The 23359-nt window shown below is 39.6% G+C and overlaps 1 protein-coding gene across 2 annotated transcripts in view; it reads left to right on the top strand.

Annotated features, from left to right (window-relative positions):
• The window catches only part of ARMH4 (armadillo like helical domain containing 4), a 116866-nt gene that overhangs the window by 30845 nt on the left and 62662 nt on the right, over nucleotides 1–23359 (top strand). For both annotated transcript variants that reach the window (XM_074365466.1, XM_074365467.1), the window contains exon 5: nucleotides 11200–11451. In XM_074365466.1, the coding sequence (XP_074221567.1) occupies nucleotides 11200–11451 (252 nt within the window). The remainder of the gene's footprint in view (nucleotides 1–11199; nucleotides 11452–23359) is intronic.

Raw genomic sequence — 23359 nt, forward strand, 5'->3', positions numbered from 1 at the left:
ATACATACTTCTAGATAACTTATGGATCAAGAAAAAATTATAATAGAAAATAAAAATAATTAGAAGTGAATCATAGTGAAATATCATATCAAAACTTATAAGATGAAGGTAAAGGGATGTTTAAAGGGAAATATTTAGCCTTTAAAGCTTCTATTAGAAAAGAAGAAAACCTGAAAATGAATGACCTAAGCTATAAACCTCCCCTTAAGCTATAAAAACAAAAGAGCCCCAAAGCAAATAGAAGGAAAGAAGTAATAAAAATGAGATTTCATAATTTTATTTCTCCATTTAATTAATTCATGACAACTTGACTAACTTTTTGTAAAATTTGTATGAACAAAAGCCCAAGAAATAATTGCCAGTGCACTGACAAAGAAGAAGAAGAAATCAGAGGAGGGAGACACGTGACCTACCAGATATTAACACTTATAAAGCTCTTACTATATCTTTATATATTCAGACAATATGGTCATGGACAGGGATAGTTACTAGTGGAACAGAATAGAGAGCATTGAAAGAGATACCCCTGTAGGGGTTCTTGGTGTATGACAGCAATGGCACTACAGAGCAGTGGGGAAGCTCACTAGCTATTGATTGATTGATTGATTTAAAATAGAATTTGGAAAAGCAATAAAAGCTCTTGCTCAACTTGTTGGGCATATGTCAAATGTAGATGATATAGATATTTATTTATTTGTTTTAATGGAGGTACGGGCGATTGAACCCAGGGCCTGGTGCATGCTAAGCATGCACTCTGCCACTGTGCCATCTCCCCAACCCCCAGCTTTTTTTCCCTAAAAGTTATGGGACAGTTGGTTATTCATATGGAAAAGTATTAAATCAGATTGAATGGTACCTCGATACACAAAAACCAATTCTATATGGTTTAAAAACAGATATGAAAAGTGAAACTTAAAATATTGAGGAAAATTACAGAATGCCTTTCTGAATGAATTGCTAACCATAAAAGAAAATATTGATGCAGTCAGCTATATTAATACTGAAAACGTTTATAAAAAGACACTAGGAAGGCAGTGAATGTACAACTTCTAAAACTAGGGAAGGTGTTTGTAATACATATAACTGATAAAGGATTGTGTCCAGAAGAGAAAGAACTCCAAAAAATCAACAGTGAATGACAGACAACCCCTTCCAAAAAAGGAAACCAACATGTGAATAGGCATTTTACAGAGCTACACAACCTTATGATAAGATACACAACCTCATAAATAATTAGAGAAATGCAAACTACCTCTAAGTGACCTATCATTTTATACACACCGGATTGAAAAGAAAGTAACATTTGACAATACCAAAGGTTGGTGAGCTAAGGAACTATTAGGAACTATTATTTAGAATGTCAGGAACTATTATTTGGAATGTTGAACACTTCTATTCCTTTTGACCCAGCAATTCCACTTTTAGGGCTACACCCTAGAGAAACCTTTGAACAGATGGACTAGACATCACACCCGAATGTCCATAACAGTACTATGCCTCACAGCAAAAAGATCAGCAACGACCAAATAGCTCCAGTGTTGATTCACGTGAGGCTAAATAAATTGTGACATGTTTGCAAGATGGAATACCATAAATCAGTGAAATTAACAAACCAGGGTTTGGTCAGCTGTATGGAACTTAAAAATCATAATTTTGAGTGAAAAAAAGATCTCAGAATTTAATATTCATTAATTATTTTATGGATTCAGAGAAAGAAGGTGGTTAGTAGAATAGAGGAATATGAAAGTAGATGCTATAGCAGTAATAATATTCCAGTTCTTTGCTGAATGGTGAGTTCTCTGAGGTACATTTCATTAAGATTAATAATACAAATATATATTCTCTTGTATATATCTAATGTTACATGATAAAAAGGTAAAAGTGCTTAGTTGGCAGAAATATTTAAGATTTAAGAAATGTAATGAAATTCTATAAATTCTAAATCTGCATAACCTTGTGAGCTGCTGAATTTATTTTGTGGTCATTATTTCAGTAGCTTCTGAAGTTCCTCCAGCCCTTCCAATCTCAGGGAGCCATCTGCTGGGGAATTGATTCATGTCCTCAAAACAAGTTTAATTTTTTCTCTTCTCTAGCTTTCAAGTTTTGCACCCAGTTTGATGCCCAAGTTAAAAATAAGTCTAGAAAATAAAAGCAGTACCATCCCAAGTCTTCAGTCTCTCTTTATGTGTGGAAACCATTTTGCTTCAGTAGCTCTTGATTATATTGTATAGGGGTTCCCAGGAAAACACATGCCAAAACATTTTTTTTTTTAAAGTATGCCACTGGGATGTGTCAGAGCCATTCTCTTTAGACGGGAAATGAAAGACTAACACATGCTCAGCCTCTGCCCAGAGAATTCACCCTGTTTCTGTTCACGGTATCCTTCCTCTTCTTCGTGTGCCTTAATCTGTGTACCTTAGATTTAACTTTAACCTCTGTAAAGGTAAGAAAAAGAGAGGTTTGACCCTTAAAGCTAATGAATAAATAGGTTAAAAAAAAACAAGGATTCAAGTTAATCATTGTTATTCCAAAGAGACAAAGTACAAGCAACACCCCAGTCTTCTTGGAAGTCCAGGATTGACGGGTTTTGCTGGGGAACTAGTATTACAGGCGGGGTTCCTCCTACTCCTGTTGTTGGGATGACGTCTTCCCCACCAAGGGTCCCCCATGGACTCAGCAGCAGTACTCTGGAAATGCTAGCTACAGCACTGTTTTCTGGAAATCTAAAAATGTCTTAACAGTCATAAAAATGGACTGAGAGAAGCTGAGTACCTTTGGTGGGAACTACCTATTAACTGGCAACTAGACCTTATAGCAGAGTCAGATTACTCAGGCCAGGATCACAGGACACATTTTCTCCCGTATCTTCCTTTGATTTTGTTGGGAGTTAACCCATGGCTTGGGTCCCAGACAAAATTAACACTCTTGGTTTTGGTAACCTTAGGCAGAAGTGTTTGTGATAAATAATTAAGCCATGCCTGACCTAGAGAGTCAAAATTTTGGGGTTTAACAAACGCATTTGAGGCTCTGCTGTGATTTTGGAGCACCCAAGTAGGCTTGTAGTAAAACAAAGCTTCTAAAATTTGCTCTCTGTTTAGCCAGCTGTGTACGTTTGGAGATTGATGCCTGCAAGGCATTTTGAGTTCCACAGAAGAAAAACCCCCTGTAAGTACAAAATATTTTTATGGATTATGAAATAGCCGTTTAGAGATTCTGTCAGACAGTAGCCAGGCAGATGAAATTGGCTTAGAGAAGGTGCTGTCTAGACACATTTTTTTTCCTCTCTGCTTCCCACAACAGGACATTTCTCTGTTTGAGCTGTGGACACATTATTTAATATTATCAAGCATCTCTTGGCCTTGTGGTACTGTTACTTGACGTCTCTGTTTAATGTTTCACAATTTTAATTTTAACCGTTTCTGTTCACCTCAAGCCCAACAATCAGAAACTGAACCCTGTTGCACGTTGAGCTGTCTAATGTCCAAACACCTCTGTAGGCTTTTTGGCTGACACCTAAGTCAGTTTTTTCACTATTGAAGGTGTCAGAATTCTTGAAAGTGGACATGCTGCCAGTGACTTGATCTTAGTAAGAGTACCATGGGGAAATCCATTAGCTTCATGGCAAGGAACCTCAGTCAATGCCTGACTATGCATCCTGAATTCAGTGGGACACCTTGAGCAGATGCTGGTTCAGCAAGAGTGAACAGGGAATTTTACATCACCTGTAGCAGGTGTTTGGGTGTTTGGGAGTGGGAGCGGTGCGAAGTGGTGGGAGGATTGTGTCTATCACAAGAGATGGTTACTCAGAAGCCATTATTACTACCCCCTTGGTTACTGTTAGCATCACTGTTATTGTTTGGTTTTAGGAAGTAATTGATGTCCAGTCAACCTGGGAAAAAGAAGTGTCAGTTACAAGGATGCTCTTTCCATTCTGGGTATATGACTAGGAGAAACTTTTCAGGCTGACCTCTCTGAACTTTCCCTTCCTGGATTGCAGTGGTTTTTTTTTTTAGGGATTCTCAAGAGAAATATAACTTCAATTCTTTGATGTCACCAGATGTTGATATATGAAGGTATGTCTGTTATATATGGTAAACCAAGAGCAATTGCTTCTTTTTAGAGGTTGATTTTTTTCTTTTTCTGTGCCATCTTTATGTGGAATAATTGTGTGTGTTTGTGTTTTACCTTGATCCACATGCTTTTTTGAGATTCAGATAAATAAAAATAAAACTTGGGGTTTATTTGAACAAAATTACAAAATTCAGAAAGCATTACCCTATAGTTTTTAAATATAACATTGTCCTGTTATTTGAATGAATTCTTCATTTAATTTTAGTTCTTTGAACCAGTTATTGTTTTTGGCACAGTTTTATTTGCTGAATGTATATTTCACATCATTTCCTTTGTGTTCAGAGGTGTTCATGATATTGTTTTTCTTGGGTGCAACTAGTTGAAAGACTGACTAAATACAGATGACTTTGTCTTCAGTTTTTATGAGTGAAAGATGAATCTGTACAACTCTGCTTTGTTTTGTACTTGTCCATTTGTTAGGTTTCCTTTGTGATTGTTGCAAGATTATTCAGAGGAATGTGTTACTAATTGTTTATTAAATGTTACTCTTTGTTTCCTTAGATCTAGCCACTTGTTAAAAACCTGGATCTAGCTTATTGACTATGCATTCATCCATTCATCCATTCAGCCAAGAACTACTGAGCCCTGCAGATGGCCAAGCAGTGGGCTAGTCGTTGGTGATAGAACAGAGGACAAGACTATCCTTTCTTTATCCAATCATTTTCCACCTTTCTGAGTCAAACTGCTATAAAATACACTATTTCGCTAATATTAGGAAGATGATCATACCTTTTTTGTTACTGATCTGTAACAGTAGTCAGTGTTCCACTGGAAATTGCAGCAGGGTGTGGGTGACATGCTACTAAAAATGTTTAACAGCTACAAAATGATTGTAGCCTCCTAAAAAATAAGAAAATTCCTTGCAGAAGAAGTAATGAGGGACTAAGACTAGACTAAAGGAGAAATCGCTCTTATAAAGCATGTTTCCTCCTATCTTCTTACACAGTTTCTGAAACTTCTTTTTTCTATAACTGTCTTCTCAGGCTTGCTCAGTATTAAAAGTGACAACTAGAAAACCTTACAAGTTTTGTTGTGTTGAAGGACAGGGTTGGTGGTTCAAGGAGAAGGCTTTCTTCTTTCATCCAGCGTATCAGTCAGAGTCCTTGCTTCCTTTCCTGTAGTGTAAATTGTATATTACTCAACTGGGTTTCTGCAGAGAGTACTCTGTGGTTTTATTGTCTGTCTTGGAGTTGGACATCTCATGTCATCCATTCAGGGCAGGGAGGAGAAGGAAGGCTCTGCTGTAGTGGGTGAGTGTGGGAGAGATTATGACACACATTGACCTAAGCATGATCCTCCAGATCCCATCATGAAGGCAGCACCCTTTTTGGTGCCTAAACTTGCTTAGATGCAGCCTCTCTGCAGGATGCTGAAGGATTGAGGAAGATGACTTTTGAGGTCCCTTTCATTATTTTTATAGCTCTGTATTCTGCCCCCGCAAGCTTTATTGAGGTATAATTGACAAATAAAATTGTAAGATATTTAACATGTACACCATGGTGATTTGGTAAACACATACATCTTGAAAGGGTTTCCACCAGCATTAACACGTTCATCATCTCACGTATTTTCCTTTTTTCTTTTTTTTGGTGAGAACATTTAAGTTCTGTTCTCATAGCAAATTTCAATTATACGGTACAGTGTTATTAACTATAGTCACCATGTTATACATCAGATTCTCAAACTATTCATCTTATAGCTGAAAGTTTGTATCCTTTTACCAACTTCTTCCTATTTCCACCCCCACTCCAGACCCTGGCAATCACTTTTCGATTCTTTGCTTCCAAGAGTTAGATTTTTTTTTTCTTGATTCCACATGTAAGTGATACCATGCAGTATTTGCCTTTCTCTCTCTGATTTATTTCACTTAGCATAATGCCCTCCAGTTTGATCCATGTTGTTGGAAGTGACAGATTTCCTTTTATTAAAAGGCTGAGTAATTTTGTATTATATACATATATGTATATATGTATACACACACATATGTATGTACAAATGGCTCCAAACCCAGAAATGGGATTGCTGGATCATGCAGATCCATAATTTAAAGAGGAGGAATTAACTGAATGCATTAAGTATCAAGTAAAAGTTGCCGTTGGTGGTTGGTAGTTGGTAGTGGTCAGAGGACAATGGTTCAGTGATGAAAGCTGGAAATTCAGGGCTCAGAGCTCTGGCTTCATCTTTGCATTTTTTAAAAATTGAAGTATAGTCAGTTATAATGTGTCAGTTTCTGGTGTACAGCATAATGTCCCAGTCATGCATATATATACACACACATATATTCATTTTCGTATTCTTTTTCATTATAGGTTACTATAAGATATTGAATATAGTTCCCTGTGCTATGCAGAAGAAAGCTGTTTTTTTTAATCTATCTTATACATAGTAGTTAATATTTGCAAATATCGAGCTCCCAATTTATCCCTTCCCACCCTACTTTCCCTCTCTCAGGTAATCATAAGTTTGTTTACTATGTCTGTGAGTCTGTTTCTGTTTGTATATAAGTTCATTAGTGTCTTTTTTTGTTTCAGATTCCACATATGAGTGATATCATATGGCATTTTTCTTTCTCTTTCTGTCTTACTTCACTTACAATGATGATCTTCAGATCCATCCATGTTGCTGCAAATGGCATTATTTTATTCTTTTTTATGGCTGAGTAGTATTCTGCATAAATACACCACTGCTTCTTTATCCAGTCATCTGTTGATGGACATTTAGATTGTTTCCATGTCTTGGCTACTGTATGTAGTGCTGCTGTAAACATTGGGGTTCATGTATCTTTTCAAATTAGAGTTCCTCCCAGATATATGCCCAGGAGTGGAATTGCTGGATCATAGGGTAAGTCTATTTTTAGTTTTTTGAGGAATTTCCATACTGTTTTCCATAATTGCTGCACTAAACTGCCTTCCCACAACAGTGTAGGAGGGTTCCCTTTTCTCCACACCCTTTCCAGCATTTATTGTTGGTGGACTTTTGAATGATGGCCATTCTGACCGGTGTGAGGTAATACCTCATTTTAGTTTTGATTTGCATTTCTCTGATAATTAGTGATATTGAGCATTTTTTCATGTGCCTATTGGCCATCTGTATGTTTTCATTGGAGAATTGCTTGTTTAGGTCTTCTGCCCATTTTTGGATTGGGTTGTTTGTTTTTTTGTTATTAAGTTGTATATGCTGTTCATATATTCTGGAAATTAAGCCTTTGTCAGTTGTATCATTTGCAGATATTTTCTCCCATTCTGTAGGTTGTCATTGTCTTTGCATTCTTAGGGGGATCAGTATCATACTGTCACAATTATTCCATCGAGTACAACACTCTTAAGTTTGTGGAGAGGAAAGGTAACTAAAAGTGATTTTATAATGTTTTAAAAATAAAGAAAATTTCTTTTTAGCCTATGACCAATTTCTGTCGGCAGGAGGAAGGTCAGCAAAACTGTCAGATAGTCTTGGTGATCCCTGATGGTTTTCTCCATAATCCAGTGACCCTTTTACTTTTTCCCTATCCACCTTCCTTGTCAGCTTCTCTTTAACTGGACTCCCTGGTCCATCTTTTTTATTTTCAGCTTTATTAAGATATTATTGACATATAACATTTGTAAGTTTAAGATGTAAAAAGTGATAATTTGATCTTATATATATATATACATATATATATATAAATGATTACCACAATAAGGTTAGTTAACACTTCCATCCTCTCACATAATTACAACTGGGGAGTATGGTGATAACATTTAAGATCCACTGTCTTAATAACTTTCAAGTATATAATTCAGTGGTGTTAATTATAGTCACCATTCTATACATCAGATCCCCAGAACTTATTTATCCTATTGCTGGGAGTTTGTACCTTTTGCTTGCTCCATCTTTATAATCACTCTCTTCACACACAATCAACCACCCCCCCACCCCTCCCCAATTGAGCTCTCCTAGCACCACTTGGCGCTGGTTAAATGTCTCTGCCTACTCCACCCCTCTACCCATTCCTGCACCCAAGCAGCTGAATGTGGCTGAAGAAAAACCCACGATCATCTTAACACACCTTGCTTTAAATTTACAATGTCATATGCCAAGGGGACTCATAGGGTTACCTGGCAGTCCTACCAGATTTCCTTCAAGAACTCACTCGCCCACTCTACAAGATGACTATTTCATACTTTTCCCTGTCGCCTCAAACCACCACCATTTATCTTTTCCTTTCCAGTTTTTCATTTGACTGAGAAGAGAAGTATGGTGATAACAGTCACCTATTCCCACCACCAAATCTACCCACCTGCCTGCACCTGTGTCCACCGCAGTGGAGGATGTCTGTGAGCCAGCCGTGCACTGGATCCCCTGCCCTCTCAAGGACAGCAAAGAAGGCAACCTCATATGGTGGCTCCATGTGCCAGGCTTAGTTCTAAGCACCTGATTATTAACTAATATAAACCTCACAACAGCCCTGTGAGGTCGGGATCATTCCAGTTTTACAGATGAGAGAGCTGAGGCACAGCAAAGTTCAGTAACGTGTCCAAAATCACACAGCCTTAAGTTTATGTGACTCCAGGGTCCGTGTGCATAACCTTTCTATGATACCTCATCTCCTAGGACGTTCCTCTCTCTCCCTCATAATCAATTTCCCCTTTCTATCAGATCTTACTCATCAATTACAAGCAAATTGTAGTATCTCCTATTTCAAGAACCTACCCTTGACCCTGTATCTCCCTCCAACTACCCTCTACTGCCCCTGTTCTCTTTTTCAAATTTCTTCTAAGAGTTTCCTAAATTTGCTGTGTCTACTTCCTTTTTTCTGATTTCCTTTTGAAGCACTCCCAGGGCTTTTGTCCCTACCATTCCCAGGAAACAACTTTTGGCAAGGTCACTATTGACTTCCAAAATATCAAAGCCAGGTGGACAGTCTCAGTTTATTATCTCCTCAGAACTGATTTATTCACTTGGTTTTTCTCCCACCTCAGTGGTCACTTCTCTGTCTCCTTTGCTGGATCTCCCTCTGCTGGCCAACGTCTAAATGTTCCATTTTCCGGGGCTTGGGCTGGACCACTTCCTTTTCATCCACACTCACTTTCTTGGTGATCTCAGCCAGTCTCAAGGTTTTAAGTATTCTTTGTAAGTTGATGACTCCTAGATTTTTCTCTAGCTTTGACCTTCCCTAGACTTACAACATTTCCACTTGGATGTCATAGGCACAAGCCATCACACAGTGAATGTATCTCAAATAAAATTCTTAATTTTGCTCTTTATCCTTTCCTTCCCATTTTTGGTAAAGTGGGGTCTTCCTCCCACATCCCACATTAAAATTATCAGCAGGGCTCTACCTTGAGATTACATCCCAGACCTGACCACCTCTCTCCCTTTCCAGGACTACACGCTCATCCAAAGCACCATCATCCATCCCCTGGGTTCTGAGACGGCCTCCTGGTGGGCCCCCCTGCTTTGTCTCGTGCTCTGATATAGCCTGTTCTCCACCCTGCAGCCTGCGTCATTCCTTATAAATACACGTTAGATGTGGCCCCTGCCCATCCTTCCTTCTCATTTCCTGTATTCTCTCTGTGCCTCCCTGCCTCCCAGCCCCCAGCCCAGTCTCCTTTGCCGTTGTTTGAACACAATAAGCAGACATCTGCCTCAAGGCTTTGCCCTGGGTGTTCCCTCCATTCCCCTCTGCTGAGAATGCTTCTCTTCCTGTAGATACTGACCTCAACGAAACCAGAAAATTCATTGTTTTGGTGTGATCTCTATTCAGACTTTATCGGAAAAGCTTTCCTTGATCGTTCCATCTAAAGTAGCACCTGGCATTTTCTATCTTCTTGGCAGTTTTAATCAGGGTGTAATGTATTGATTATCTATTTGTAGATCTGTCTGTTTTCTGTATGTCTCCTGACATATCAGTTCTATGAAAGCAGAAACATTATCACTCTATTCCTAGTGCCTGGACTAGGTGGTTGATAAATGTTTGTTGAATTTTTGGAATAATGGCAGGTATTAAGTCCTGCCAAGTTAAAGGATATATAAGAATGAAAAAGCTGAGAGGTAATTTTTTTAAGTTAAAAAAACCTGTAAATGATAGATGATGGAAGGGGTTCTATGTGGAGAAAACTGACTGGGAGCCGAAAAGGAAAGTCTGAGAATTCTTGGGTGGTTTTAATCCTCCCTCTTCTCTTCTCTGCCGTTGGAAGAGTCACTGCTGTGTTGAGAGCCAAGGGGAGCGACCAGGGGAAAGGCCTTCGATGTGGGCCCTCACCCGGGGCTTCAGGGCTGTCTTCCTATGGAGGGTGGGGCCTCCAAGTATTCCTTGAAAATTGAAATTAGGGAAACAAAATCAAATTGGGGCTCTTAAGTTCCCTAAACCTACGCCGCTTGAAGCATCACAAAGGACACATTATGAATTTAATTCGTATGATGATGGTAACAATAATGATTTTTCTCATGTGTTGCTTTTCTGACTGTCCTTGATCAACAGCTCATGTCCCCATCCCCTTGACAACTGGATTGAGAATGTTGCTGTAATAGTGTCCAGCTTCTTGGGTCACTCCTGGGCTAGGAGAACAGATGGAGGAGCGGATTCATGTCCCTCTCCCTTGACACTGCTGTTAGCTCTACTCACTGATGTGGAAGAAGAACAGAGAGGAAACTGTGCCAACAGCATGAATTCTCTTGTTGAGCATTATGAAATATAAAGAGAGTGGAACACTCCTTTTACATTCTGCTAGTATTTCAGTGTGCTTTCTAACAGATAAATCTTTAACGACCCCTAGAAAACAGGAAGAGGATGTTTCCTACCCTTGTAAATATAAATATAACTTTAACAAAGATCCATCTTCCCTGAAATTTGACTCCCAATAAACATGGTGTGTGACACTTATCTGACATAACTGTGGTTTTTGAAAGTTTAAAATGTAGGTACATGGTGGGCACATCACCCCCTAAAGCTCTTAGTGCCCGACTTTGGCTATAAAATGTGTCTTAGAAGGCCAGCTGTGATGATTTTGTAGTGTCTGGGTCATTTCAGAAGATTCATGTGTATGCACTCACTGTATTTCCTCGTGTTCCCTTTGATTTCTTGCCTAGAGGGAGAAGAAGATGAGGATGAAGAGGATGAAGAGGAGGAAGATGAGGAGGAGGAAGACGAGGAGGAAGATGAAGAAGATAAAGATGCAGACGCCCTGGACGAGAGCTTGGGTGGTGACACCGAGCTGCCTGGCTTTACCCTCCCTGGCATCACGTCTCAGGAACCTGGCTTAGAGCAGAGAAACGTGGTCCCTTTGGAAAGAGCCACCTACCAGGACGCCATCGAGTGGGAACAGCAAAATCAGGGCCTGGGTAAGAGCCATGCGCGTTTCTTTCCTCCCTCCCTCCTTTCCTTTTACTTTTCTGAGGTGACAGCTTTCTTTCATTGGCATTGATCGGGGAACAGAATGGATTTTCTGTTTAGGGGTGTTTCATTTGGGAAAAAGTTCTTAAGTTTTTCTTCAATATGTTTATATTTATGCTTTTCAATAGCTAGGCTCCAAACAGTCTCCATCTGCCCACGAAGAACACAATTACCTAATTTTTGGAAGGAATTCCGTCTCTCCTTCCTAACTGGAGGACAGCTGTCAGCTTTGGGAGGACTTCCAAATGGGGAGGGATTGTGTGTAGCCAGTCAGCTGAACAAGCAGCATGAATGGTCTGGAGTCATAAAACAAATGTACTTTGTTATCCTCTGTCCTTTTAGAATTTCCTCCATGGGGAACATTCTTCCCTCGCTTCTGGGTGAGCCTTCAGCAGTCCTGTGACTCTTCTGTTCATTCTCGTGATTGCATTTCATCGCCAAATACAGTCTCACTTCAGCAGCGAGTGTCCAGACAACCCCAAGTTAACTCTCTCCTGTGTGTGGCTGAGTCTTTGGTGAGAGTCTCCATGGATGTAGGCTGATCCCAACTCTGACTCTCTTTTCCCTGTCAGAGGGATGCTCCCCTGTCTGTCTCCTCTTGGTTTCTTCAGGAGAGATGCTATTAAGCACTGGATGATTCTTTGATGCCTCACTCTCTTGACCTGAGGCGATGTGAACTCTTCTCCAGAGAAATCTTCCTGAAATTCTCTTAGCCTTTAAAAGGCCTGCTTATACCTTCAGTGTAGCAGAGGTAAGATTTAAGAAGCATGTAACCAGTATCTCAGCCCCAGACTTCTTTCCTGAATTCAAGACTCAAAATCTAAGTCCCTCCTGGAAACCCCACAGGCTTCTCATATTCAACATGCCCAGAACTAGTTCATCATCTCCCCCGATACGCCAAGTTCACGTCGCTTCCTCTACTCCCTAGTTTCATCAGAGGCGTCACTATCCACCTGTTTGCCCAATCAGAGCACCTAGAAATCATCCTCAACTTTATTTTCCCCGTCCTCTCATATCAGTCAGTACCTGTGACTAAAAGCTCTCAGCTTGCCTCCTTTTTCTCCATCCCACTTCCTCTGCCTTAGTTCATGCCTCCATTTCTCACGTGGCCTTTTTCTCTCCCCAGTCTCACACTTTGCCACTGTTCCTCCACTGCGCTGTCACCAGAACGGTTTTCATAAAGTACAAGTTAAAACCTCTTGCAGTCAAAGCTCTCCATGACGCATCTTTGCTTACCTTTCCAGCCTCATCTGCTGCCATATCTCCTAGAGCTTCTTTTTGCCCACTTGCAATGTTCTTTGCCAACCCGTCAGCATGTGCCATGCTCTTTCGTCCCTCCAATGCCTTTGTGTGATTCCAGCCTCCACACATGGCCAAAGTTTCTTAAATTAGTGACACCCATTTAGTGATTTATTATGCTTTTAAAACTTCCCAGGGTGGGGGAGGGTATAGCTCAGTGGCAGAGCACATGCTTAGCAGGCACAGGTCCTGGGTTCAATCCTCAGCACCTCCACTGAAAAATAAGCAAATAAGTAAACTTAATTACCTACCTCCCCCCCACCAAAAAGTAAAGTGATGGTGCAGACACAGACACAGGGTTTTAAAAAAAAGTGATTTCCCCAAGCCCTGAAATTTTATTTTATATCAGATTTTTCTTTTTATAAAATTGACCATTTCGCTGGATGTCTTTTACCTTTTACTGCCACTTCTGTTCCTGATAAATTCAGTTTGCCAGCATGTTTTTCACATTGTAGTTTTCCTGGGAACCAAAATCAGGAACAAATCTTTCAAGCCTTTCTTTTTTTCCACTGTGGGAAGACTGTGTTAGAATACTGTCTGGGTCTAGGATTTTTTTGGCTCACCAACTTTTTCTTGGTGGGACAGGAGCATCTCCTAGTAACTCAAAGCCAATGACAACTTCCAGATCAATATTAATTGATACAATTTCCTAAATACTCTCATATCATGTGAAATAGAGGAAAACCTCCCCTCTTAGTGATAGATTTTGTGGTACAAAGAATAATGGCTCCCCCATAATGTTCTAATCTTTGAAACCTGTGACTATGTTATTTTGCATGGCCCGAGGACTTTGCTGATGTAATTAAGTTAAGGATCTGGTGATGGGGAGTGTATCTTGGGTTTTATGGGTGGGCCCAGTGTAATCACGAGTGTGGGAGGAGAAGAATCTGTGATGACAGGCAGAGGTCAGAGAGATGTGGCCATGAGCAGGGAGTTCTGGCAGCCTCCAGAACCTGGAAAAGGCAAGGAAATGGATAGATTCTCCCCTTGAGCCTACAGAAGGAACACAACCCCGCTGACCCCTTGATTTTAGCCCCTCAAGACCCATTTCAGACTTTTGACCTGCAGAACTCTAAGATCATAAATTTGTGATGCTTTGAGCTGCTACATCTGTGGTGCTTTGTTACGGCAGAAATAGGAAAGGATACAGATTTCAAGAAGTGTTTCGTGAACAGCTTCATTTTAGAAAGTAGAGCTGAGTGGCAGCTACAGTCTGAGTGTGAACATTGTAAACTTAACTGTAGTTTTTTTTCTTGATGAATCATTAAAAATGCAAAGAATGAGACCTTTAAAAAGTGATCCAATTTAATGTAATTACACTTTAACTGTCCATCTTACTCATTCCTATTTTTAAGTGGGTTATTTTATTTAGAGATTGTTACATCCTATTTTACAATATGAATGATATTCCAAAGCAAATGCTAAAACCCTTGGAAACCTTTAAAAATGAACAGATTGAAGTGGGTAGTTGAGATTGGCTAAAAATAATACAAACTCTTTGAATAGATTATCGTTTCATTTCTTGTGAAGTAACAGGAACAGAAAACTTAGATGATTTTCTAAGACAGAGCAAGTAGATTCATGGCTTAATTCTCTGCACTTCTGTTTTCTGTATTGTCGCGTACACATGGCAATTAAAGCATTGGAGAACGGGAGCTCAGTTCTTGATCTTACTGTCGGGAGGTGGGACCATGGACTGAACTGCATGTTGTCAGGAGAGAGGATCAGGAGTGAAAGCGCCATGCTGTGGTTCAGGTGCACTGATTGATGGGAAAAATGCTAGCAGCAGATAGGAAGCTCTTTATTCACGTTTGCAGAATCTATTTCTTCTCTGATCTAACAAGTTCATTTTCAGATTTATTGGTAAGAATCTATACAGAGAGCTGATACTGTGACCCACACTACTTCTTATCCTTTTGCTATAATAAATCACATGATTATTCTTTTAAAAGTATAAAATCAATATAAATAACCTAAGTCAACATATCCATTTTGATGTTTAAACATCTCCAATGTAATTAATATCCAGTAATTCTTCCCTTTGTACATCCTATATCTGTTAGGATGCCTTTAGCTACAGGTAGCAGAAACTTTAAACTGATTTACAGTAAAGAAATACATTTTCTCTCAAAGCAAGAAGTCCAGAGGTGGAGCTCCTGAGTCAGCTGACTCAGTAGCTCAGCTGTCATCAGTGACCCAAGTTTTTCCATGTTGTTGCACTGTCTTTCTTAAGATGTTGACCTTGGCCCCAGGCTGGCCTCCTTACAGTTGCAGTGGCTGAAGCAGTTTCAGGTGATACACCCAGACAAGACATTGTTCAGACAAAGAAGATGACTGTTGACTGTCTTTACTGTGTTTCTTTCTCAGGAGAGAGGAAGCCTTTCCAAGAATCCCCCAGTATAATTCTTCTCACTTCTGATTGGCTGGGTTAGGTCACATGCTGATTTCTGAACACATTGGCAAGGGGATGTGATCACATGACTGATGGAACAGATAGGGGTCCGTGTCAATCACCACATCTATCACTCATGACTTTTGGGTTTTTCTGTTTTCCTCTCTTGTGGCTGATTCCTATTCATATCTCTTCTACCTTCTAAGAATCCTCTGATTAATATCTTTGTCTTAAATATATTTTGAGTTCATGAGTTCTGGATGAGGGCCTGAGGGTGGCATTGTTCTAGGAAGAGACCACTTTTGGCCACTTTAGAGTTTGGTTGATGTTCTGCGTACGTAAGACTTCCAAAAGCCATCAGTTAGTTAAGTGCAGAATTATTATAGATGTCTTCACTTTTTTTTCCCCCAAAAGCCTGCATCTAACATTGAAATGGGCTCCTGATTTAGGAAGTAGAATATTTTTCTCTAGAAGTCTTTAAAAAAATGTGATATTCAACTAACAGTATAGGAAAGTAGAAGAATGAAGAGCTCCGGTGTTTCTAGTTTTTCACCAGACATTCAAAGAGCACCTGCTCCGTGTGTGCTGTGTGCTGTGGGAACTGAGAGGCTGACATATAAAGAGATAAGTTACCATGGGGCAGAGAGTGGTCCCATAGATGCGAGGTCAGTGGCCGAGCAATTCCACAGTGAGAAACTGAATCATCCCTTGTAACCAGGGATTTCTTTGAGTGGGCAGCTAATTTATATCACCCTGTCTGTTTTAACACTGCCTCCTTTTCACTATTAAGAGCCTTCCTTTAGATTGAAATAATGCATCTCTAGAAGGCTTTAGAAAAATGCAGATTTGCTGTCTGGATAGGATAATCCATTAAGATGATATCATTTGTTTATTATTATTTATCAGGTTCATTACCTAGTGATTTAGGATGATTTAAGATGAAAGAGAAAAAACACAAGACCCATGTGTTTTGAATCTGTAGAAACAGAATGAACTGCAGGCAAAGGGTGTGGTGGTTGAGTCCTAGAGAAACTGAGCGCTTGTCTGTGAGAAAGGCAGACCCTCGGCCCCTAAACTGGTCAGCCCTTCTCTTTCTTCTCCTCATCATCCTTCTTATTCTTTTAAAACACTGAACGTATAGCCAAGACTGAACACTTAAATATAGCGCGACACAGGCTGTGTCAGCAAGGAAAAGATGCTCCGTAAAAGATAATGGGAAGTATGAGATTTCAGACCCTTCACTGTGACAAATGTTGGTGTATTTTGGCCTCTAACGTGTTAAGCTGTGGATTATGAGGTTGCTCAGGAAGCGGCTACGTATGTGTACAGAGGAAAAGGAAAGGAAACTTAATCCAGCATAACCAGCACAAAGTGGGCGGCACGTTGGCTGAAGGCCCCGGACCAGTGGTTCCCACTCTTGGCTGCACGTTGGAATCCCCTAGAGAGCGACACACCTGGGTCCCACCCCTGGAGCACAACTGTCCTAGTCTGTGGCTACTGGTTGTTGCCTGAGATGAAGCAGCTTCTGTTTGGGAAGGGTGATGGAGAAAGGAGATTTTAAGAAATGTTCTATATTTTATGAATTGAATCCCCATTAGTCAAAATTTACATTGCTTGTAATGATCTTCTGTGTATTGGATTAGTGTGTCTTAAAAAAACCAGGTTTTTACAGTCACATAGAGATCAAACTTAAAGTCAATATCCATGGTTTAATTTCCCCAGAAAGCACATGGTCACATAGCAGACGTCTAAATCTGGACTGTCAAGGTTTGTGCCCAGACTCCTGCATCTGGAGTGAGTGAGCATCTCTGGGTACGAGTGTCCTTTGGTAGCCACTGGCCAGTTACTTAGGGGTTCCTTCCTGTCTCAAGACGGTACCCAGGGTTTCTGGATTTGAGAGTAATGGCATTCACTCTTTCTTTGGAAAGAACTGAATTATTTTTCCTAAACAGGAAGAGCAGAGGACTTGGGTGCAGACCTCCTTTTTCTGCAGTAGAGAAGTCACACTGGTGCCAGAGTTTAAATTAGAGATCACAGTGGGGAGGGTATAGCTCAGTGGTAGAGCACATGCTTAGCGTGCATGAGGTCCTGGGTTCAATCCCTAGTACCCCATTAAAAAAATAATAATAATAATAGATAAAAACCGAATTACCTCCCCCCTCCCCAAAATAAAATAGAAACATAGATAAATAAAATAAAAAAAATTAGACTTATTAGCATATGAAGCCACCAAGCCCATAAAAACCAGCAACACGGCACCTTGCGGCCGCCCCTCTCTCTCTCCCTCTTCGGAGACGGCCCGCATTCTGTCTATGGAATGTGTACCTGCTTTTAATCTGGTCACCCAACCACCACACCTCGTGGCCTTTCTCTTGCCCTTCAATGTATCTCTCTGAATAAATCTACCTCCACTCAAAAAAGAAGAGAAATTAGAGACCTTGATCCCTGACTCTCCTTGCCTCACAAGAAAGAGTGCTTAAGGGAAATTAGGTCTGCAGGGCAAGATGCCTTCCAAGTCCAAGTTATTTCTTCCTAGATCTTTTCCCTTGAGCTATCAGTTACTTGCAGATTGGTAGTAGTTGGGGATTTCTAGAGGAGAAAATCTGTCTATATGCCTGCGGTGAAAACTTTGACAAACTCAGGAATTTAGGTTTTAAATGCATTTATTTCCTGAGTTTTTCCATTTATTTTTATCCTGTTATATTGTAGGTATCTTTGTGAGAAGCTGTAAATCCCCTTTTTAGCACGAGGTAGGTTATAAATAGGTTAAATATATAAAAATAAAGACTTCCTTCCTGCTGCTCACTTCCATCCGTGCTCACAGGTGTGTTTTGAGGACACTGTCATGAACCAGAAGACAAAAAGAGAGCTGGCTAACTCTAAAGAAAACCAGGTTTTGACTTAAAAAGAATTTAATGTATTCTGTGTTTTCCCCTTCATTTTAATGTTCAGGACACTTCTGATAAGCAATTATGTATAATGGCTACAGTTGAACTTTTGTGTTCTTTTAATATAGGAAATGGTAAGCTGTTTGGAAGGAGGAAAGGATTGATGGCATAGATAAGTTTTTGGGTTGTGTTACATTTTTTAAAAAAGACTGACACAACGATTCTTCACAGCAGTTTGTAGGACTTTTGCACAAAGAATCTCAGGCCGAATTGAGGCTTAGAAATTCATTAATTCCAAGAATCATAGAAGTCAGATCATTAACACACAGACACAGACACACAGACGCACACACACAGTTCCCTTTGTCCAAATCAACTGTGGGACGCTGCAAATTCCCTTATTCTCCTAAATTTTCTTTTGGGAAAACTTGTGAGGAGTCACCTCTAAGTCTCAGATGCTAATGAGGAAAACTCACAGAATAGAGTTAGTGGCGAGTGTCTCTGTAGCACGGTGGCAGCTGCAGCTTCCTCTGTGTACGATTTTGTGTGTCTGGAGCACGGAGCCAACTCCTTCAGGCATAAAGCTTCCCTGGGCTCAGGAAGGGAAATCAGTCTTGGTTGCTGAAATATTAATCTTTGCACCAGCTGGGTCTCTCCAGTGCTGTAGTAGTAAGTTCTGTGTGATCCAGAATAACTGCCAGCCTCCCAGGAAGCCAGAGCTATTTTTGAAATTTATAGGATTAGTGGTGCAAAGTAAAAATATACCACAGCAAGAGTGAAGGAGGGATTAAATGTTAAAATAAGGAATTGGATATTTACATCAGGTAACTCAGGAATTCTACAGTTCCTGGGCAGGAAGCATTTCTTCAAATATGTTTGTCTCCTTTATGTACCCCATATATTCTAGGACCTCCAGGATCTCTCTGGGGTCTGTCTTCCCTCCTTATTTCTCTCTTGACTGCTTTGTCCCAGACCTCTACCTTCATCAGGCTATTGTCACTGTCACCAGTACATCATAGGACATTTCCTGACCCCCACATTTTTTTCTTCCATTGCTCTTCTTTTTTGGGATGGCCTCCTCCCTGTTTCATCTCTCTGCCCCTGGCTCTTGCTGAAGCCCTTCCTGGCAACCCTAACTGCCACTGAGTCCTCTGTGAAACTCCCCCAGCAGTTCTTGTCAGTAGAACTAATTTTCCCCTCCATTATCTCATTTTGCTTATTATTATTATTACTATAATAATATAAGACGGGGATGCCTTATTGCACTCTGCCAATTAAATAGTAGTCCCTTATTTAACTATCCTGGATAGCAACATTGGGTGAGAGGGTGTGGTAAATGGAGTAATTGACTGGATTCATGGAAAAAATGGTAACTGATCAGGTACTGAGGGCTTTCTATAACGCTTATAACTGAGATTAAGCTTAAATATCACACGATAGGTAGAACTTAATGTGATCTTAACTTTCTCTGGTTTCTCTCCACTTCCCCTAAAGTAGTTTTTATATCTACAAATCCTTTAGTAATGAACTAATTAAAATTTTTATTCTATTTTTGCTAGCTTCATTGAGATACAAGTGACATATAACATTGTGTAAGTTTAAGTTTTACAACATGTTGATTTGTTACACTTACATATTGCAAAACAGTTACCAGCATAGCGTTAGCTAACACTTGCATCATGTCGAGTAACTACCATTTCTTTTTTGTGGCCAGTAATCTAACATTTTAGAGTGTTTTTTTAGAATTAGGTTGGAGTGATTCTACATCATAGAAATGATCAGACCTTGGAAATGTTGGGCCAACTACCTTCATTACTTTAGAATCTGAATCAGATGATTGTATTCTCACAGTGATCAATCATTTAAAAAATTTCCAAATAGTTAATTAGGTGGCTGAATAGCAATAAGGCCTTTGGTAGCGTCTACCAAAGAATAAAAACACGCATGGCATCACCTACATGGAAATTTATTAAACCTCATTCTTTTTGCCACTGAAGTATTGCTTCCCTAAGTCAGAGAATCAAGTTGTCTTTTTGTATTTCACTTCTGGCTGTAACAAAATTATAATTATAATATAGTATTTTAAATAGTTTAGGGTTCTGATTTGAAAAAATTTTCTTTTTTCATGTCTTCAATGCTTTTTAAAAGGTCTTAGATATTGGGTGCTTGTATCAGAGGTTCACCAAAAAATTAAATAAATTTGGACATGTTGGTTAGGAATCCTTCTGGAAACTAAACCCAAAAATCTCAGCTTCTGATTATTCATCTTTATTTCTTTAAATGATCTGTGTGAGATAATAGACTTAATGCTTTCCAGAAGCTGAAGCCCTTATCTGTATTTTTATAATTAAATTACATTGAATTAGAGAATTGGAAAAAATCACATTTCATTCATTAGGAATGAATTTCTTATGTGAAAATTCAGCAGCCACTTTTCCTTTGGAGAGCTAGAAAGGGATTCTTGGAACTAAGCCAGAAAATAATCTCTTCATCAGCTACAGTTAATGAAAACATTAATAAGGCACATTACATCTGAGAAGAATGCTTTGAACTAATTTCTTTGTAATCAGAATGTACTTGTAGGTGCAGTTGGGGAATTATTAACATATGAAAACATCTAGTAGGCTCTAGTGGGAACTGAACAAGAGGAAATATCGAGAGAACTGAAAACATTTTCAAAAATGAAGAAATGGAGTATAAATTGTCTTTTTTGAAAAATACAGGGGAAAGTAAACCAAGATGTTAAAAAGCTTCCAATTACGTTAAAACAAAATTGAGAAAACAGTGGAAAAGATGTCCTTATCTTTTGATTTGAAGTTACATGATGCTAAATTAAGGTGAATTACTTAATCAAATGTTATTGGTCCACTGTACTAAGAATCTGGAATATTTGGAGTCTCCCAAATTTTATTTGTCTTACTTGACCTGGATCAGAGAAAGAATGCACTTATCTTTTGCATTTCAGAAAATAGAGCAGCTCAGTAATTTTTCTCTGTCTCCAGTTGAGATCATAAAAAGAGAATGCTAAAGCCTCAAAGCTGGGCCTAGTGATCAGGTGAGGGTGAAGTCAGCTGGTGAACTTGTTCGTTTCATTTCAGCATCTGAGAATTAATAACTACAGGGTTCTGCGTTTCCAACTCAGAACTTTTCTGATTTTTTGTTGGACAGAAAGATTCTTTCACAGAATGTGGCACAAAATATAGATACATGTCCAGCAAGGGGTCCCCATTTCAATTCACATGTAGAATCTTAAAAATAAACTTTATAAACATGCAAATTATCAAGACCCAGGGAAGGAGTGAAAATGGAGGAGTGCTCACAGCTGAGGGAATTGTGATTTATTCTTTCCACCTCTAAGTTTTCCTGCAGGGCTGAAATCTTTCTGAAATAATGGGATTTGAATTTCAAGCTGCTCTTCTTGAAAGAAGACAGCAACTGTTTGCAGCAGGACAGATCTGATGAATCCTTGGGGATAAATACTTGAGGTAAAGTTGATGACTTCCAACGGCATAAGGTTTGATGTGAAATCAGCCACAGGTACCAGGTGAACTACCACTAGGTTTGTGTATCACAAGGTTGATAAATAATGCACATCCTACAGGACCAAGGCCTTGGGCTTCCGAGCCCTGCCACGTGGGATGCAGATGGATAATGGAGGCTGTGCACACAGAGTTAAGGTGAAGAGTTCTTGCTAGGTAGGCCTTACTTATTCAGGGCTGAGCTGCAGAAACCATAGGTTTTTTTTTTTTTTTTTTTTTTTTTTTTTTACTTAATCCACTAATAAAAAGGAGGTAGGGGGAAACCATGGGACAAATCATGATGTGGGGAAATTTGTTTTCAGTGGACTCTTGCAACCCTTTTTTCTTCCTTCTTCCTGGTCATCATCCTTATCACCCTCACTTTGCACTCTTCCTTTGAGCACTGGTGGCAGCCACCTAGGAGGACCCTGGGATCCAAAGAGGCTTCAGTCCCCTCTTAATTCCTTTCACTGTCCCAAAACACTCTTTCTTTAAGACCTTGGTTTAAAGGCTTTTTGAGGGACCATTAATAATTCATAATTGTTAAAAGATAAATTTTAAAAGAAGATGTAATTATGATTCTCATTCACTTATAAAATGAACATGTGTCAAAGACCCTTAAAAACTTATTAATTAATAAAGGAACCAGGCAGATGCCACAAATGGATCAAAGAAGAGATCAAAGAATCACAAATTTATGTGGCGTCAAGGACTGTTAAAGTGAATTTACAAATGGATGCAGGACTGACTTTCCCCAGGGATGAGGGCTGTTTCTCCACTGGCCAATTAATTTTCTTGTCTAGAGAAGAATTACTTGTATGGCTATCAATTTTCTACAATTTAAAGAGTCTAAAGGTGGTGCAGAGCCCAATCAGGTAATTCTTGGAGGCTGCAACACTCCATTAAATGAATATTCAATAGTGTCTTCCTTATTTCAAAGTTAAAATGGTTTCTTACACACTAAAGTAAGGGTACCTTGTCACCTTAATTGGTTTGGAAGCATTTATATTGTGAAAGAATACTTGTTAACTAAAAGAACTGAATGGTAGACTTCGGATAAGTGGGGATGTATCTGTCAGAGAGAGCCAGTTGCTGTAACAAACAATTCCAGTCTCAGTGGCTTAATTTTAATACAGTAGATTTATTACATGCTCCCTTCACAGTTTCCACTGTCACTCAGTTATACTTCCACCAAGTGTCTCCACTATCTTCTTGGGCCTAAGCAACCTCACTGGCTCCTCTGCATCCATCCAGGAGGCAAGAAGAAGAGGGAACTTAGGGAAAGGCTGCTAGAAATTCCTCAGCCTGGAATGGACTCTTTTTCCTTCCACTCAGATTCTGTTGGTGAAAACTAGTCACATGACCCTGCCTGGAGGGAGATGGGGCAAGTACTGGTGGTGGTGGTAATGATGGTAAATGCGGCTTAGTTGAAGCAAAACCTGCTTGGTGAGCACTTTGAATTTTCAGGGGTCTACTTCTAAGGGCACTTCCCCTAGGAAGGCAAACCCAGTTGTCTATTTATAAATGATTCCTTGATCATTAGTGATGAGCAGAACACAGTGTCTGCTCCCCAGGTGCATGTGAGTCATGGGGAAGAAAATTATAATGTGAGGCAGGAAGTGACATATGCTGTGAAAAAATGCTCTGAAAGTACCAAAGGGTGCAATAGTAATTTCAACCAAGGGCAACCATGGACAGCATTAGAGACAACATTCAGGATGGCAGTTGAAAGTCTAGAATTTGGAGTAGGACATCTTGA

The sequence above is a fragment of the Camelus bactrianus genome, chromosome 6, assembly GCF_048773025.1.
Source record: "Camelus bactrianus isolate YW-2024 breed Bactrian camel chromosome 6, ASM4877302v1, whole genome shotgun sequence".
NCBI lineage: Eukaryota > Metazoa > Chordata > Mammalia > Artiodactyla > Camelidae > Camelus > Camelus bactrianus.